The 17664-nt window shown below is 39.4% G+C and overlaps 1 protein-coding gene across 1 annotated transcript in view; it reads right to left on the reverse strand.

Moving 5' to 3' along the window:
- CTH (cystathionine gamma-lyase) overlaps positions 1-15724 on the reverse strand; it is a 28584-nt gene extending 12860 nt beyond the window's left edge. The window contains exons 1-7 of the mRNA XM_008265065.5: positions 15410-15724; positions 12581-12662; positions 10462-10557; positions 7172-7281; positions 3990-4121; positions 767-824; positions 246-323 (exon numbers count right to left, since the gene is read on the reverse strand). Coding sequence (XP_008263287.3) covers positions 246-323; positions 767-824; positions 3990-4121; positions 7172-7281; positions 10462-10557; positions 12581-12662; positions 15410-15577 — 724 coding nt within the window. The 5' untranslated portion in view covers positions 15578-15724. The remainder of the gene's footprint in view (positions 1-245; positions 324-766; positions 825-3989; positions 4122-7171; positions 7282-10461; positions 10558-12580; positions 12663-15409) is intronic.
- Between the last annotated feature and the right edge of the window lie 1940 nt (positions 15725-17664).

Here is a 17664-nt window from a genome sequence, read left to right on the forward strand (position 1 = left end):
TAGAACAAAAAAAAATACTAAAATGGATAAAGTATTACATTGTACATCAACAGTCAGGACAAGAGCTGATCAAGTCACTGTTTCTCATAGTGTCCATTTCACTTCAACAGGTTTCCTCTTTGGTGCTCAGTTAGTTGTCGCATGCTATAACTAATACTTCGATAGCCCAATTTTCTCCACTTTCTTCTAAAAAATCACAATCTTTTCCCTCTAAATGTAAGCAATGTAAATGTTAGAATACTTACAATTTTGCAAGAAGCGAAGCCTGTTATGGAGACTTTCCGAATTAACAGACACTAAGCCCATCACAACGTCACTGTGGCCTAAGACGAAACATTTATGTTGCAAACAATTTATGTTTATTCTCATTTTGTAATATCCAAAATGTGACTATCATCTGAGAAAACCTCTCAGGAGCAAAATCTTATGAAACAAGTTTAAGTAAACTGTATTCAATTTGGCAGGGGCAAAAACTACATCACTCCAAAAATAAAAATCATATAAAAGCTAAATATTTCTTTTTAAGCTGTCAGAAGGATAAAGTACAACCTTTTACAGTAAATTTTAATCTTCTCCTCATAAATCATGAGCATAGTTCTGTCTTTACAAATGAAATCATATATTTAATCAAATTAAAATGTTATTCTCCATAAATCACAGAAAAAAAAACTGTAATAGAAGTAAAAGGCATAAAATATCAAACCCTAGGCTATTCCCACCTATCTATGGAAAAAAACATTTCAAATGTGGACTATGCATAGCTTACCATTCATGTATTTTGTTGCGGAATACATACAAATATCAGCTCCCAGAGCCAAAGGCCGCTGAAAGAAACGGAAGTTTGCTTTGAATGTGAAACCATTTGAAAATATGCTTCATTACCATGACTAGTGCAATTGTAATTCCATTCCCATTCTAACCAATACTAACTTTGCAGAAATATACATATATCTTAATGTTTTCCAGATCTTTGATATTATGCTGTCTTGTTTCCCTCCCACCAAATAAAAATACAAATATGAAGCAGTGGACCAATACTCAATTGAAGGCACAAGTTTTGTAGAAATAGCAGACAGACCCAGTCAACAAGGCTCCTGGAGCTGTTTATGGTGGTTGCTTACTGGCCCCTAAGTTCATTACCTATGGCAGAGACACAGCATTTTATGACTTACTATACACATAAAATAGTTAACATAAACATCCACCAGTGTTTATGTCAAGTAAGTATGAGCTAATCTGCTTACATTTTTAATCATTAAAACCTAATGATGTATGCTGTAATTATTTATACTTGGTTTATCATGATCTTGACTCCTAATTACTCTAATTTTATTACACTACTTTTGACAAGTGTAAAAATTACTCATAAAAAATTTGTTTTTTCCCACCTAATTTTCCTACAAGTTAATGCTATAGTCAAAATGTTTGTTTACAGTAAGACTTACAGTTAAAATCAATTCATCTACTAAACAATGGATTTTCAACATTTTTCCATGTACATTTTTTAACATAAAAGTTTGTTTAGGAAAGTATATCGTGACCTCATTAGATGTCTTTGGAAAGTAGTGTGGGTGGCTACAGGACCATTTCATACAGACTATTTCAAAAATAGGATGTAAGGTATTGCTCAAAGCAATCTCAACACATGCGTCTGCTCTTCTGTAGAGCAATGGGCCAAAGCGGATGATGCTCTGTAAATTCTATGGTCAAAAGTGAAGGAAAAATAAAAACCACTAACAGCTGTTGCTCTCATTCTGTGCCAAGAATCATGCTGAATATCTTATATAATCCAGTAAAGCACTGTAAAAAATTCTTTAACTCAAAAAACCAGTACTTTTATGGTTTTCCTGTAAGGATGGAAAAGGGACTTTAAAAAAGATGGATCATGCAGATGAAAAACTGGTATAGGACTCACGCCCACCCAGACTGCTTGACTCCACAGGCTCTGAACGTCATGGTGCGATGTTCATTTATTTCCCTTTTGTGAGACTTAGAGAAGATGCAGAAGACAACGGGAGGGGGAAAGGATATATCCAGTTTTAATGAAACTAAGACAATGAGGATCTATCTTTTCAGAAGGAGATTGACTTTGTGAAATCAATACAGGTGGCTACCCAGGGACAATGTAATGCTAATTCATTCAACTAGAACCGAATCCAAATTGAAATGAAGCAAATGCAACCCTTGACATGAGAAATGAGATGTGGGCTTTGGAAAGGTAGAAAAACTAGACCTATTCTAGCGACAGTAGCATGAGAAAGAGGGCTTGGCTTGATGAGTAACTTGGGCAGGGCCAGGCTAAAAAAAAAATCATGCACTCTCTCTTGGAATATACAGGACTCACTGTGACTCAGCCAAGGTGATTTGAAGCTATATACAGAGCCTAATGTAAGTAGCATATGAATTCAAGAGTGGGAATATAAAGTCCAAAGGTGAAAATGACTTGGGACAAGTAGACTTTGTCAGGAGATTCTCCAGCCGGAACTAGATTGCCTTACCTGATACACAAAAGCCAAAGATACATCATGAACCAAAGAAAGATGGCCCATGAAGCTAGCAGAATGCAATGTTGACAGAAAGTATTTCAGGAAAGAAAAACAAAATATTAATTGTGCCTTCAAATAAAATGGAGAAAAGTGAGCAACAGGGGCCTCAGCCAGTCACAGGGAGACAGCAGCCGGGGCCATCTGCCTCATTGACAAGCTGGAGAAAATGGGCTGGAGTTCCATGAACTCTGCAGAATCAAGTTGAACTACAGGAAGAGTTCTAGGTGTGAAAAGATACAAGCAGAAGGAAAGAGCAAGAAGAAGGTAACTGTAATAAGGAAAGGAAGAAGACATGGGGAAAAGGCAGAAAACAAGTCAATTATAGGCAGAGTCCATGATTATCTACCAAAAAGAGCAAAACAGAAAAGAGGAAGAACCTGGAAAAGAGAAAGAACAAAGGACATATAGATGGGAGGATTGTATTCAAGAGATAAATGTCACAGGGTAGTGAAGACAAGAGATAGTTTAAAGAGAGCCACTATGGATTGAATGTTTGGGTACCCCTCCCCTCACCCCAATTCATAGTTTGAAGCCTAATTACCAATGTGTCAGAGTATTGGGGGTTGGGGGGTAGCCCCTTTGAGAAATGATGAGGTCATAAACACAAAGCCCTCATGAATGGGGTGAGTGCCCTTTTAAAGGAAGCCCCAGAGAGCTTCCTGGACTCTTACCTTGTGAGGGCATAGGGAGAAGCACCAGGAATGAACCAGAAAGCAGGCCCTTACAGAAACCAGATCTGCTGCTAGGGCCCTCATCTTGGAAATCCCAGCATCCAAAACTGAGACATAAATTCTGTTTGTAAGTATGGGAATTTGTTATAGCAGCCCATACAAAGACAGGCGCACTATAAATACTACCACAAAACATATGTAATAGAAATTCCTAATATAAATAAAGTTACATGGGGCTAGTAATAGTCTTTGGGGTGCAGTGAGCAGAAAAAAGTAGCAAATGAAGCAATGATATGTATTAACATATCCAGGGATTTCATTGCATATAGCTTTTCCTTTTATTTGAAAAACTGGGTTTAAAAAAAGTTAACTAATATATTTAAAAATACATGAAGTGTGATGAAAAGCAATATGACTATTTTATAACTAACCCATAAACAGTCAAGTCCTTGCTGTGTATAAGGCATTAGTACACACAATCATATATCATAAGGCTATGTCTTCAAAGAATTTATACATCCCAAAAGAAAAGCTGTAATTGAGATAACCTTTACAAACACAAAGTGCCATATGCAACATATTAATATAGGTGTGAACAAATACTAACTGATGGTAGAAAAGGTCCAAATTTAACGTTTGTCTAATCAGTAATTATGACTGGTTTTCATGAATTAAATAATAATTATTTTAATTGTAAGCAAATATTTCCTTTCCTATATGCAGCTATCTGAGTGATCTACAAATCACACCAGAATAATTTATTGTCATTTACCTGGAAATATGCGGACATAAAAGTGTTATCCACAACCAAAATAATGTCTCCATGCTTATGGACAGTTTGTGCACAAGCTTCAATGTCAATTATCTTCAAGATAGGGTTTGTGGGTGTTTCGATCCAAACAAGCTAAAATAATTCAGTAAAGAACAATAGTTTATAAAAACACACAACATAATATTACACAAACATTCATCTCATATATTGTAACAGTCTGAGAGGCTGCATTAAATCTTTAAAAAAACAACAGAAACATATGGACAATGAAGTTAGAAGGTTCAAATCTGAATCCTAGCCTTCCTTACAAATTTCTTTTTTTATTATTAAGACATTTATTTATTTGAAAGGTAAAGTTAGAGGGAGAGAGAGACAGAGAGTGAGAGAGAGCCTCCATCCACTGGATCACTCCCCAAATGGCTACAACAAATGGAGCTGGGGCCAGCGCCACGGCTCAACAGGCTAATCCTCCGCCTTGCGGCACCAGCACACCGGGTTCTAGTCCCCGGTCAGGGCGCCGGATTCTGTCCCGGTTGCCCCTCTTCCAGGCCAGCTCTCTGCTGTGGCCAGGGAGTGCAGTGGAGGATGGCCCAAGTACTTGGGCCCTGCACCCCATGGGAGACCAGGAGAAGTACCTGGCTCCTGCCATCGGATCAGCGCAGTGCGCCGGCTGCAGCGCGCCAGCCACGGCGGCCATTGGAGGGTGAACCAACAGCAAAGGAAGACCTTTCTCTCTGTCTTTCTCTCTCACTGTCTACTCTGCCTGTTTAAAAAAAAAAAAAAAAAAATGGAGCTGGGCCAATCTAAAGCCAAGAGCCAGGAGTTTCTTCCAGGTCTCCCACGCGGGTGCAGCGGACCAAGGACTTGGGCCCATCTACTGCTGCTTTCCCAGGACATTAACAGGGAGCTGGATTGGAAGTGGAGCAGCTGCAACCAGAACCAGCACACATATGGGATACTGGCGCTGCAGGCAGTGGCTTTACCTGCTACATCATAGCACCAGCTCCCCCTATGAATTTCTGATGCCACAGCTAAGCAACTTATCTTGTATATTTCTCAAATCCTCCAACTATATAATTGGGTTGATAATATTTAACTTATAGACCTGTAAGGATATCAAGTGAGATAATGTACATAAGCAGAAAAGTGCTAAAACTAATTATTACAATTATTTTTTCATAAAAAGGAAGATGTATTCAAAAGATAAAATTTAGTATCTGGAAATTTTGTTCTGAAATATAAATAATGGGGCAGGCATCTGGTATAATAGTTAAGACACCACTTGGGATGCACACATCCCATATCAGAGCACCTGTGTTCAAATTCTCCTGCCCCCAACTGCAGATTCCAGCTAATGTGCAACCTGGGAGGCACCAGGTAATGGCTCAGTACTTGGGTTCCTGTCACCTATATGGGAGACTCAGATTCACGTTCTCAAGCTCCTGACTTCTGCCTGACCCAGTCCCAGATGTTGCAAGAATTGAAGGAGTCAACCAGCAAATCTGTCTTTCTAATATATATGTGTGTGTATGTGTGTATGTGTGTGTCTGTCTCTAAGCCTTTCAAATGAAATAAATAAATAAAATGACACAAAGAGGAAGAAGTAAAAAATTAAAAAGAAGTAAATAAATGCAAACTAGGTTATACATTGACTTAAAAGTTTTCATTCAAATGATGAGCCTGATAATTCAGGACAGACAAAGTGCAGGATTTATTAACTCAAGTTGGTAAAAAGTCAATATACAAAAGCCTGTTTACAAAGTTTAACATACACATAATTTGCTTTCCTTCCTTAGGAAGACTAAGACTAGCTATTTTATTTCATTTTACTTTATTTTGTGCTCATTTACTTTTGCATTTATTGTTTTTTAAAAATTTTTATTTTTATAAAATAAAATATAAATTTCATGTATTTCATATATACAGTTGTAAGAGTTTAATGATACTTCTCACCCTACCTGCCCTCCCTCTGTGGCTTCCACCCTCCCTCCTCCTTCTTTTCTTATTTTTTTTTTAATTTTTATAATGACATACTTTCAATTTATAATCACAAGCTTTACCCTCCACTAAATAAAGAAGTCAACAAGTGGTAAGCAGAAAAACCACTGTTCCTCAGGAGTACCGAAGAGGGTTATAAACAATAATCATATCTGAAAATGTCGATTTCACTGATACACATTACATTTATTATATGTTCTGTATATTAGTTACCACAAATCAGAGACAACATGATATTTGTCTTTTTGGGACTGGCTTATTCATTAAGCATAATGCAGACCAGCTGTTTTAATAAGTATCTTTTCTCCCAAGCAAGAAAAACAAGTTCCTTTGACAACAAACCTTAACTACCAAAGCTCATCCCTATATTAATCTGCAAAGTAACTTGTATGAGAAAAGATTTAAAATTTTTAGCACTCCCTGCAACCTAATCTTGGGTACAATTCTAACCTTTCAATCCTGAGCAAGAAGTTGGAAATGGCTGATTTATAAAAGACACTGGTCTTTCTCTTACCCCTGCTGAATTTAAATGAGATCCCAATAAAGAATATCACATCTGCCATTCACTCAGGCACAAAACACCTTCCGGCAGCACACAAGATTCCCAGGACGAAGGCTAAAATTGCTGCGATCCTTTCTCTACTTCCATTATTTGTGAAGATATTCCTGGAGCCCTGAAAAAGCCACTGTGCCTAAGGTTTGGGGCTCAGCAAACTTCTTTTTCTATAATCCAATCTCAACGATGATTTCTGTTACCAATAGGAGTTTGGTAAGAAAGTTAAGAATTGAATGGTCCTGTATCCAATTGTTGTTAACAATTACCATAGATCCAGTTACTATATTAAGCATTTCACAGGCATTACACTTAGTTCTCACAACTATTTTTCAGTAAGGTGGATACAATTAATCCTATTTTGCAAATGAAGAAATTGAGACTTTAAATACTTTGTCCAAGAGAATATATACCATCTATCATACATAGTTAAAATCTGAATTCACTACAGAATTCATGTTCCTAATCATGTTATAATATTTAAAGAGATCAGGCTTATCTGAATCTTGTTAGGTGTTTTTTATGGCTTCTAACAAAATTCATTATGTATATCTAAATTTTATTCTCTAGTAAACAGAAATAATGAAAACACATCACAGGGAAAACAGACAAAACCAAAACACTGAGTTACCTTGGTTTCTGGTGTAATTGCTGCCTCTAGCAATTTGGTTTTGGAACAATCAACAAAAGAAATCTTCAATCCAAATTCAACTGCCACCTGCCTGAAGTATCTGTTTGTACCTGCAGCAAGAGAATCAGATAAAATAAAGAGAACATTATATTAAGAAATGGCCATTCCTTATAAGTATAAGCACTTTAAAAATAAAAGAAACTCCAATTCATCAATAAAAATGCAATTGAAAGCATTTCTAGTTGGGTTAAATAATTTGGCTAGCCAATATATAAAAAATAATGATGCTTGACTTTAAAGGTTTAAGAGCCAACTAAAGCTCACTTAATATACACAAGTGGCATAAAGCAGAAAATACTTGGGTATATTTCTCACACAGTTCTCACAACTACTTCTCTAAAGCAGGTACAATTATCCCTATTTTGTAAATGAAAAAACAGACTTTGGTTAATAATTTGGCTGAGATAATATACCAACTATTAGAATTCACTCCACAATTCATGGACCTAACTAGCATGCAATATTTGAGAGATGCCAGACCTATTTTAATCTTGTTGATGTTTTCAGTGGCTTCTAATCATACTTCTCAAAATACTCAATTTCTACTCTTCAAACAGTAAGCAGTATACTCCCTGAAATATCAGATTTTTTTTTTTTTAAAGATTTATTTATTTATTTGAAAGACAGAGTTACAGAGAGGCAGAGGCAGAGAGAGAGGGGTCTTTTATCTGCTGGTTCAGTTCCCAAATAGCCGAAATGGCTGGAGCTGGGCCGATCCAAAGCCAAGAACCAGTAGTCTCCCCTGGGTCTCCCACATGTGTGCAGGGGCCCAAGCACTTGGGCCATCTTCTACTGCTTTCCCAGGCCATAGCAGAAAGCTGGGCTGGAAGTGGAGCAGCCAGGACTCAAACACGCGCCCATTTGAGATGCCAGAGCCAAAGCACCGGCTCCAGAAACATTAGGTTTTTTTAACAATTACTTCCTGGTACTCAAATCTAAAATAACAATTGTTGCTGATACTTTGGTAATGGAAAAGAATTGGTTACTAGTCTTTGTACTTTCTCAGCATTGTTGTTGTGTAGTTCTGAAGCTTTAATATATGAAACAATGTAAATCAAACTACTACATTTTTATAGTGGAAAAAGATAAATCATTTCAACTTTGAATAATTTTTTTATAAACTCTTCAGGATTTGATTTTTACATATACAAATTAAAAGGCCAGGCAACTATTTCTAATAGTAAGCAAAGAAAGAAAGAAAGAAAGAAAGAAAGAAAGAAAGAAAGAAACTGTGATCAAAGATAAATTGGACTTTTGATTTTACATAGATTGACCCTCGGCAATGAAAGATTGAAAAAGAATATAGGCCGGCGCCGCGGCTCACTTGGGTAATCCTCCGCCTGCAGTGTGGGCACCCTGGGGTTCTAGTCCCGATTAGGGCGCTGGATTCTGTCCCAGCTGCTCCTCTTCCAGTCCAGCTCTCTGCTGTGGCCGGGGAAGGCAGTGGAGGATGGCCCAAGTGTTTGGCCCTGCACCCGCATGGGAGACCAGGAGGAAGCACCTGGCTCATGGCTTCGGATCAGCGCAGTGTGCCGGGAGTAGCAGCCATTTGGGGGGTGAAAAAACAGAAAGAAGACTTTTCTCTCTTTCTCTCTCTCTCTCACTGTCTAACTCTGCCTGTCAAAAAAGAAAAAGAAAAAGAAAAAGAAAGAAAGAAAAAGAATATAAAGAACTATCAAAACATCAACAACTGGGGCAAGCACTTGGCCTAGGGGTTAAGATGCCCACATCCCATATTGGAGTGTCTGGGTTCAAGTCCTGACTCTGACTCTTGATCCAGCTTCCCTAGAAAGCAACATGTGATGATGGCTCAACTAGTCAGGTCCCTGCCAACTATGTGGAAGGCCTGGATTGGATTCCCAGTTCCTGGCTTCAGCCTGGCCCAGCCCTAGCATTGTGGGCATCTGGGGAATGAGCGAGGGAATGGGAGTTCTCTCTACCTGTCCATCTGTTGTTCTCTCTCTCTCAAATAATTTTTTTTTTTTAAAAATCAACAATTTCCTCTGCTTGCCATGAGGATTTTCCATTGCATTATAAAAGTGACTAATGGTTGGAGAGCTCTGTAATTTCAATTTTACAAGGATGTAAGATAAAATACAACACATTGTACAAATGTCTGTGGAACAAAATGCTTATTAAGTCCCTTCCTTTAAAGAATATACAGAGTATTTTGTTGAGATAGGAGATAGATAAAGTGATAATACTTTGTTAAGTCACCTTCTAATTATTTGGAAGCATTTAGAATTTATATATACATTTACAAAACCCTTTGCTATTGTTTTGAACACAAAAATCAGTCTTGTTTAAAGGTTGAGGTAAGCTTGTCTTCTCCCCCATTCCCTTTCCCCTCTTTATGTAGCTAACATGGTATGCAAATTCTTAAATTTGGATCCATGGGAGGGTTCTAAGGGAGACACCTAAAGTTGAAATGCTGAATACTCATGGTAATTTCAAGAACACTTTTTGGGGAAGGGGCTCACAGCTTTCAAAGATTTTAAAAAGGTTCTCTGAAACCAAAAGAAAAATAAAGAAGGGGCAAAGGAAAAGAATCCAGGTTATAATTTATCTTCCTTACAGTAAAATTTTAAGTTGGCTTTAGAACACTATTTAAACACTATCTTCTCTAGGGCAGAATACATCTGAAAGTCGATCAAGTCCTGTGTATTCATTCCAGTAGCATTAATACCATTCTTATTAAGCAGCGTTTCCCATAAGCAGTTCCAGAGCATGGACTCTAAGTGTTGATGCTCCTCATCTGCTAAGTCTGAGCCATCACAGAGGTGTCCAACACACCTTTAAAAGATAATAAATAGGGGTGAGCATTGGTTCAGTGGTTAAGACCGCTTGGGACGCCTGCATACCATATCAGAGTGCCTGGTTTGAGTCTTGGCTTGTCCACTTCTGATTCAGTTTCCCGATAATGTGCACCCTGGGAGACAGTACATGATGCTTCAAGTATTTGGATCCCTGCCACCCAGCTTCTGGCTTCAGCCTGGCACAGTCCTGGCTGTTATAGGCATTTGGAAAGTGAACCAGCAAATGGAAAATCTCAATCTCTCTGTCTCTCTGTCTCTATGTCTTTCAAATAAAATGAAAAAAGTCAAAAATAAATAATAACAACAAATAATCAGTAATCAATAATGCCAGCAACATTGTTAGTATAATTTAGCGTCCATTTTGTTATATTTAAAATAGTAGTTGACACAATATAAATGAGAGGAGTCACTTACCTCCATACACATCATCCATACAAATAATTTGGTCTCCTGCTTTTAAAAGATGAGTAATAGTCACAGTGGCTGCTAAACCCGAAGCAAAGGCCAAGCCTAAAATAAAACCAAATTAGAGTAAGCCAGAAGTCAGACCTAAAGATGAAGAAATACCTATAGTACCTATTGCATTGCTTTATGTCCCTCTCTATGCTAGAACAGACAACCCCACTGAGTTACCAGAGATCCCTTGATTTATAGAATCATAAAATCTCCCTGTTTCAAGAATAAAATATCTTTAAAATAATGAAGGCCCATAAACTTTTGTTACATCAGTTCCACCTTGATTACATTTCTCCGAAGCACTTCAAGGAAATAATTCTTCACAAAAATGAGAGGTTAAAGGCCTTCTACCAATTAAATTGCAATTCAAAAATAACAAATTGAAGAAATTTGTGGGGAGGGGGTGGCACTGTGGTGAAGAGGGTAAAGCCAAGCCTGCAGTGCCAGATCCCATATGGGCACCAGTTCAAGTCCAGGCTGCTCCACTTCCAATGCAGCTCTCTCTGCTATGGCCTGGGAAAATAGAAGAAGATGGCCCAAGTCCTTGGGCCCTAGGAAACCTGGAAGAAGCTCCTGGCTCCTGGCTTTGGACCGGTACAACTCCGACCATTGAGGCCATCTGAGGAGTGAAGCAGCAGATGTAAGACCTCTCTCTCTCTCTCTCTCTCTCTCTCTCTCTCTCCTGCCTCTGCTTCTTTCTGCCTCTCTGTAACTCTGCCTTTCAAATAAATAAATAAAGCGGAAGGAAGGAAGGAAGGAAGGAAGGAAGGAAGGAAGGAAGGAAGGAAGGAAAAGAAATTTCAGGGGTGAGCGCTTTGGTATAGTGGGTGAAACTTCTTCCTGTGGCGCCGGCATCCCATCTGGGCACCAGTTTTAGTCCTGGCTGTTCCACTTCTGATCCAGCTCCCTTCTAATGCACCTGGGAAAGCAGAGGAGGATAGCCCAAGCCCATGGGCTCCTCTACCCACTTGGAGACCTGGAAGAAGCTCTCAGCTCCTGGCTTCAGCTCATCCCAGCTCCGGCCCTATGGCCCTTTGGTGAGTGAACCAGCAGATGGAAGTTCTTTTTACCTCTCCCTCTCTCTCTCTCTCTCTCTCTCTTGCTCTCTCCCTCTCTCTCTCCCTCTGTGACTCTGCCTTTCAAATAAATAAATAAGCAAATATTTAAAAAAAGAAAAATTTCAAACTTGAGGAATAGAACCAGATTTATCTGATAAATAATAAAAAATACATAAGATTTACTTTCTATTCACTAGTCTGTAATATCATTTATTTTAGAAGTATAAATGATTTAAGTAGCAATCTACTTGCTTCATGAAAAAAAGTTCAGGGAGTTAATTCCTAATCTCTGAGAGCATATTATCAATGGTTATTGACTACTATAAATGTACTTTGGTGCTAGTCTCAGGCAGAAATTATCATGTGAATGAACTAGAGAAGTGAAAATTTATATTCTCATAAATAATATTATAACACTTAGTTAATTCTAATCTATTAATACTGACAGCTTCAGGTGAAGGGTGAACATGAGTACCAAATAGTGGATTCCAGTATTCTGCCTCCATTCATATTAATTTCTGCCTGATTATTTCACATATGCATATAATATGAACTGAGGAACCCTGGGCAAAGAATTCAATGTCTTAGTAAAGTAAGAATATTGAACTAGTAAATGTGCATTTCTCTCCAGTTCTACTGTTCCTATGACTTTGCCTATACATACATTCCTCAGTATCCATAGAGAATTTGTTCCAGAACCCCCCATGGCTACTAAACTTTCTGAATGCTCAAGTCTCTGAGTTAAAATGGCATTATATTTGCATATAATCTACAAGTAGAGAGCTTATAATGCCTAATACAATGTAAATGATACGTAAATGGTTGTTATACTGTGTTTTCTAGGGAATAATGACAAGAAAAAACAGTCTGTACATGCTCAGGATGACACAGTTTTTTCAGAATATTTTCCATCTGAGGTTGGTTGAATGTAAGGATGCAGAACCCACAGACATGCAGCATGAACGTGTATGTAAAAACAGATTCTAGACTTTACAAACTTGGAAATGGAAGTTACTTACTGTACTTGGCCCCATCTAGAGCCGCCACTGCTTTCTCCAAACAATTCCTAGTGGGGTTTCCAGAACGGCTATATTCAAAACCCTGAAGACAAGAAGTGGAATTCATCCTGAGATTTTTTTGTTATCAGAGACATAAGCACACCCCCGTGTTCCTCCTACCACTGAGACTTTCTATTAACAAGTCATGATCTGTGTAGCCATCAGACAGAGGCATGACAGTGTCATGACTGTAATAGTGTGGAGAGGCCCTAAAGGCATCCAAACTGGGTTACAGTTCTGAATCTGTCACTCATGAGCTGTGTGCTCATAAATTATTCAATATTCCAAGAGTCGATCTCTGAAATGAGAATAAAATACAGACAACTAGTTCACAAAACTGTCAAGAGGATAAAATGAGATAATGTGTAAGTTCACCCCTGTATAAATGGTAACTTATTTGCAGTAGTAGTAGTAGCATTTGTCAGGATTCCCCATTTACCTATTCCTCTGGAAACATCAGGAAAAGGAAATGAACCAACATAGTAAACCTAATTGTAATCTGCATTCGATTTAACAACGATGTGATGCAAGTTCTATTAAGTATTCAGATCCTACAGTTGCTCAGAGTTCGAATCATAGCTCAACAAATGTGATTCAAAAAACCAAGACTAATTCTGGCAAAGCGGCTCCACATAGTATTTATTTTAAAAAGTTGCATTATGCTCTTTTTACGAACATGGCACCATATATATTGAGCCAGTCATTTTATTTTATATTCATGGACCTACTTTCAAGAAAGTGAAGACAAATGTCATAGTATCTAAGGAAAACCAGAGCCAGAAATCTAACATTTGAACACTAATTAAAAGCCCTGAATTTGTACTGCACCCCCTCCAGCCACCTCTTAAAGTACCTAACAAAACACAATCATCACTCTTTACATCTTTGTTTCTGACTCAAGAGCTCCCAGAATTACTAATTTTTTTAAACTTCTGTTTTGTTTCCTTGTTTTTGACAAACTGAACAGACACATTTTATAGGGTTCCAGGATATCCTTGCCACTCCTCATCATCACTCTTACTATGACCTGTTTCGGCACCCACCAAACAGGAAAAAAATGCTTGGATTCATGTGGCTAGTGCCACAGAAACAGTCATGCTTCCATAAATATTCATTGCAGATATTTAACATGTAGAAGGAGGAAAAGCATTAAGCACATTTCAGTGGAGATAATTAACTTTTTTTTGCGGGGGGGGGGGGGGTGGTTGGGGGGTTGGGTAGAAGCACATTGCCAAAACTGGAGAGTTGAATGTTTTTCATTCCGCTCTTCAAATAGCCTTTAGTACTTTTATTTTTTAAATTCAGCTCTTCAAATAACCTTTAGTACTCTTAACTGATTTTTTTTCAAGGTGTTAAGCTCAGTCTTCATGGTGTTTTTCTGAAAATATTTAATTGTTAATATCATACCCAAATGGTTAACTCTTATTCTATGTTCCAAAGCTTGGGCAGCTACACATTTACTATACTCTACACCGAAAATAAACTGCATGCATTTTTGTTCCAAAATAAAGTAATCAGGAGTATGTTAAACTGGTTGTAGAAATGCTCCTAGAATCTGACTCACAAAACAAAGGGCTAAATCTGTAAGAATTTGCCTCAACTTCTATAACTTTTATAAAGTGGTTTCAAAGTACAATCAGAGTTTTGTACCTAGAAAATTTATGTAACTAACTTCTTCTGAACCTCAGCAACTTTTAAATACTCCAAGATCTATTATGCATGCAGTCAAAAGGCAAAAAGGCTTGTGATTAACAAAGAGGGTTCTCTTCCAGATTTTACAGTCATGTACATGTGACTCTTTGGTCAGTTTTTTTTCTATAAAAGTACAATAATACCTGTCCATCCCTCTCCCCTGGCTGTTGTGAGGATCAAATGAAAATAGTGGAAATGTGAACACTGTGAAATGCCATAGTACCACTGAGTAATTATTATGTGCCACACAGCTTTACAAACATCTCAACAACTTAATGTGGTAGGAACTATTATTATTCCTATTTAAACAGGCCCAGCTCGAGGCTTGTGGATAGGTTAACTAACTTCCTCAAGGTCACCCACCTCAGGAGAGGTGATGTGAGAATTCAAACTAGATCCATTGACTATATGATGTGTGTGCTTAATCACTAGGCCACACTGTTTAAATGATGCAATAGATTAAATTATTACTAGCATTACTGCAGTATAGCACAATGTAGCCTAGCACCTGAGAGTGGGGTTTTACAGAATCTGAATCCCAGCTCCACCACCTACAGACCTTAGGCTACTTATTAACTTAACATCCCTAAATCTCAGCTATTTCGTCAGGAAAAAAAAATATATGCATTCAGAGTTCTTGTTGGGATTAGAAAAGGCAATATATGTAACACAATATATATCTGTATGTGTTTGGCACCTGGTCCTACTCAGTAATTGGGAATGATCTTGATTTTAGGTGAGTTAGCAGACCCTCAGTATCTGAAATTGACTCCTCACTATATCACCAAAAATTCATGCTGCTGAAGCTAATTCAAAGGAGTTACGGCCCTCGGTTTTGAACTGCAAACTTGCCAAAGTTACATGAATTTCAGTGCAAATCTTTATGGCAAGGTGCACAAACTGCTTCTTCCAGTCCCGCTCATTAAAAGAAACATGATACCTGGACCATTCAATACAAAGCTTTCCTATAAGGGTTACACCGCAGAAATCCTTCCTGATTTCTAACTCATCTACAAATTACCTGCATGCCTTTTACATTTAAAAGCCATCGCTCTTCTCCTGCCCAACCCTAGATGGCCCTGGATAACCCCAGCTCACCGAATGCTGACCGGGCGCCCCTTGCTTGAACGTGGTGGACAGTGAGATGGGGGGCACTACGGCGTGGGAGGTCCACTGCTCCGGTTCCTGGCCCGCGTGGATGGCCTGCGTGGCGAAATGTTCGAAGCTAGGCAGGAAACCAAGTGGGGAGGCGTCTTTTTCCTGCATGCTGAATTTCAAAGAAAGGAGGGAGGCACGGGGCGAGGGAGCTATAATTAAGAAACCGGGACGTCAGGGCGGAGAAAAGACTGCAGAACCCAGCGAAAGAGAGCCGAGCCGATAGGAAGCTCACAAAAAGCCGGATACCACGACTCTGGGGCTGAGACTCATTAGCAGGCTGGGAGGCTTGCGATCACCGTGGGGGCGGAGCCAGCGAGACCCAATGAGCGAGGCTTTCTTTTGCGGCCCTCGCCCCTCATTGGCTGGCTGCAGAGGCGTTGCCTGGAGCGTCGCCGCAAACGCCCTTCCCGGTGCACAAAGTGACGAGAAGCCGGGCTCGTTGAGTCCACGTGGTGTGGGTGCCTGCGGGCGAAATTCCTGAGTGCTGGCCCAGGGGAAGCTGCCATTGCTGGCTCCCGTGAGCCACCCAGGCGTTTGTGTGACCTCAGGCGGGAGGTTCGCTCGAGACGTGGAGAAGGACTAGCTTGATGTTGAAACCGGGTAACCTGTAAACAGGCCTCCTCTTACTCGGCCGTTGCCCCTGACCTCACCCCCGCCCCACCACCTTTTGTCCTGAGGGCAGTGGTGAAAAACGTAAGCCACGACGTTAAAGCCGCTTGGGTTGTTACTAATGGCAGGCAGGCTGGCTGCCGTTTAAGGTACACTGAACTCTGACACTCCCCGGTGCTAATGAGGATTGAAATGAGCGCGGGCCAAACTTTTCTTTAGTAATAGCGAAAGCGGGCTGAGGTTGGAGGCTGCCTAAGCAGAACTGCAGCCGCCTCCTTAGAGCCCTTAGAACTTGTGCTTTCTCAAGCGTTGTTATCGTCTCTTGAAGTACACAGAGAAACTTCCCTGGGGAGACAGATAACTGGCTTTGAAACACTTTTTGGAGCCTTATGTGAAATGGTTTTATTGTACACAGGTAACAGTGAAAACCTTGCAAGAAAAAGAAGGCGTTCAGTCTTCACACTTCACCACTCACCTGCGCCCTGTGCTCACTGGGATCACTCCTTTAAAACAAACAAGAAACTCCTTGTTCCCCAGACAGACTCGACCTACTTAGGGGACTGACTATTTTATAGGTCTGGGAAGTGTAGGAATAGTTCTGCTTTTTGCAAAGTATCAGCTAAAGACCTGAAACTTCATTAAACGAATTAAGAAAGAGGAGAATAAGGAATAAACAACTCAAAATTTACACTTTGAAGGAAACATGGGGGCCGGCGCTGTGGCACAGCAGGTTAAAGCTCAGGCCTCCGTACCAGCATCCCATATGAGTGCTGGTTCAAGTCTCCACTGCTCCGCTTCCAGTCCAACTCCCTGCTAATGGGCCTTGGAAAGCAGCGGAGGATGGCCCGAGTAATTGGGCCCTGGCACCCACGTGGGAGACCAGCTCATGGCTGCTGGTGTGGGATCTGCCCAGCTTGGGCCGTTTCGGTATTTTGGGAAGTGAACTCGTCTCTCTCTGTCTCTACCTCTCTCTGTAACTCTGTCTTTCAAATAAATAAAAATAAAATAAAATAAAGACTTAAGTAGACTAACAAAAAAGAGAAACATATAAAGAAAAGGACTGAGGCATTTGCTTTTCACATTAGCTTCGGGGACACTTATCCATTAAGTACTGAAGGAGCAGTGTCTAGGGTGTGCAAGGTGTTTGGTACCGGGAGAAAAAGATGATTGCACTCCAAAATGCTAATAGATACAGATACATATATTAATTAGCACTATCTTTTAAAAATGTAAACTGCATTCATCTCAATACTTGATTGTGCATGAGTGTACTTTTATATGATATGATATGGCACTTAGGAGGGTATAAAACAGTCCCAGTTAGTTTTACTTCCTGGTTTTTCTTGACAGCTCCTGAGTTACATAAATGTGGACGTTTTATTTAGTGTTACTGTAATAAGGGATTATTTAAAAGTGCATCAGTGCACATCATCTGAATTAGGCCTTTTTTATTCTCACAAATTGAGACAACCTTATTGGATGGCAGCTTACTATTATCTATCAAGAACTTAAAAATTCTCATTCTTAAAGCTGGCGTTGTGGCACAGCAGGTTAAGCTGTAGCTTGTGACTCATTCAAGTCCTGGC

Source organism: Oryctolagus cuniculus, chromosome 7 (genome assembly GCF_051225735.1).
Source record: "Oryctolagus cuniculus isolate XC-2025 breed Fujian yellow rabbit chromosome 7, ASM5122573v1, whole genome shotgun sequence".
NCBI lineage: Eukaryota > Metazoa > Chordata > Mammalia > Lagomorpha > Leporidae > Oryctolagus > Oryctolagus cuniculus.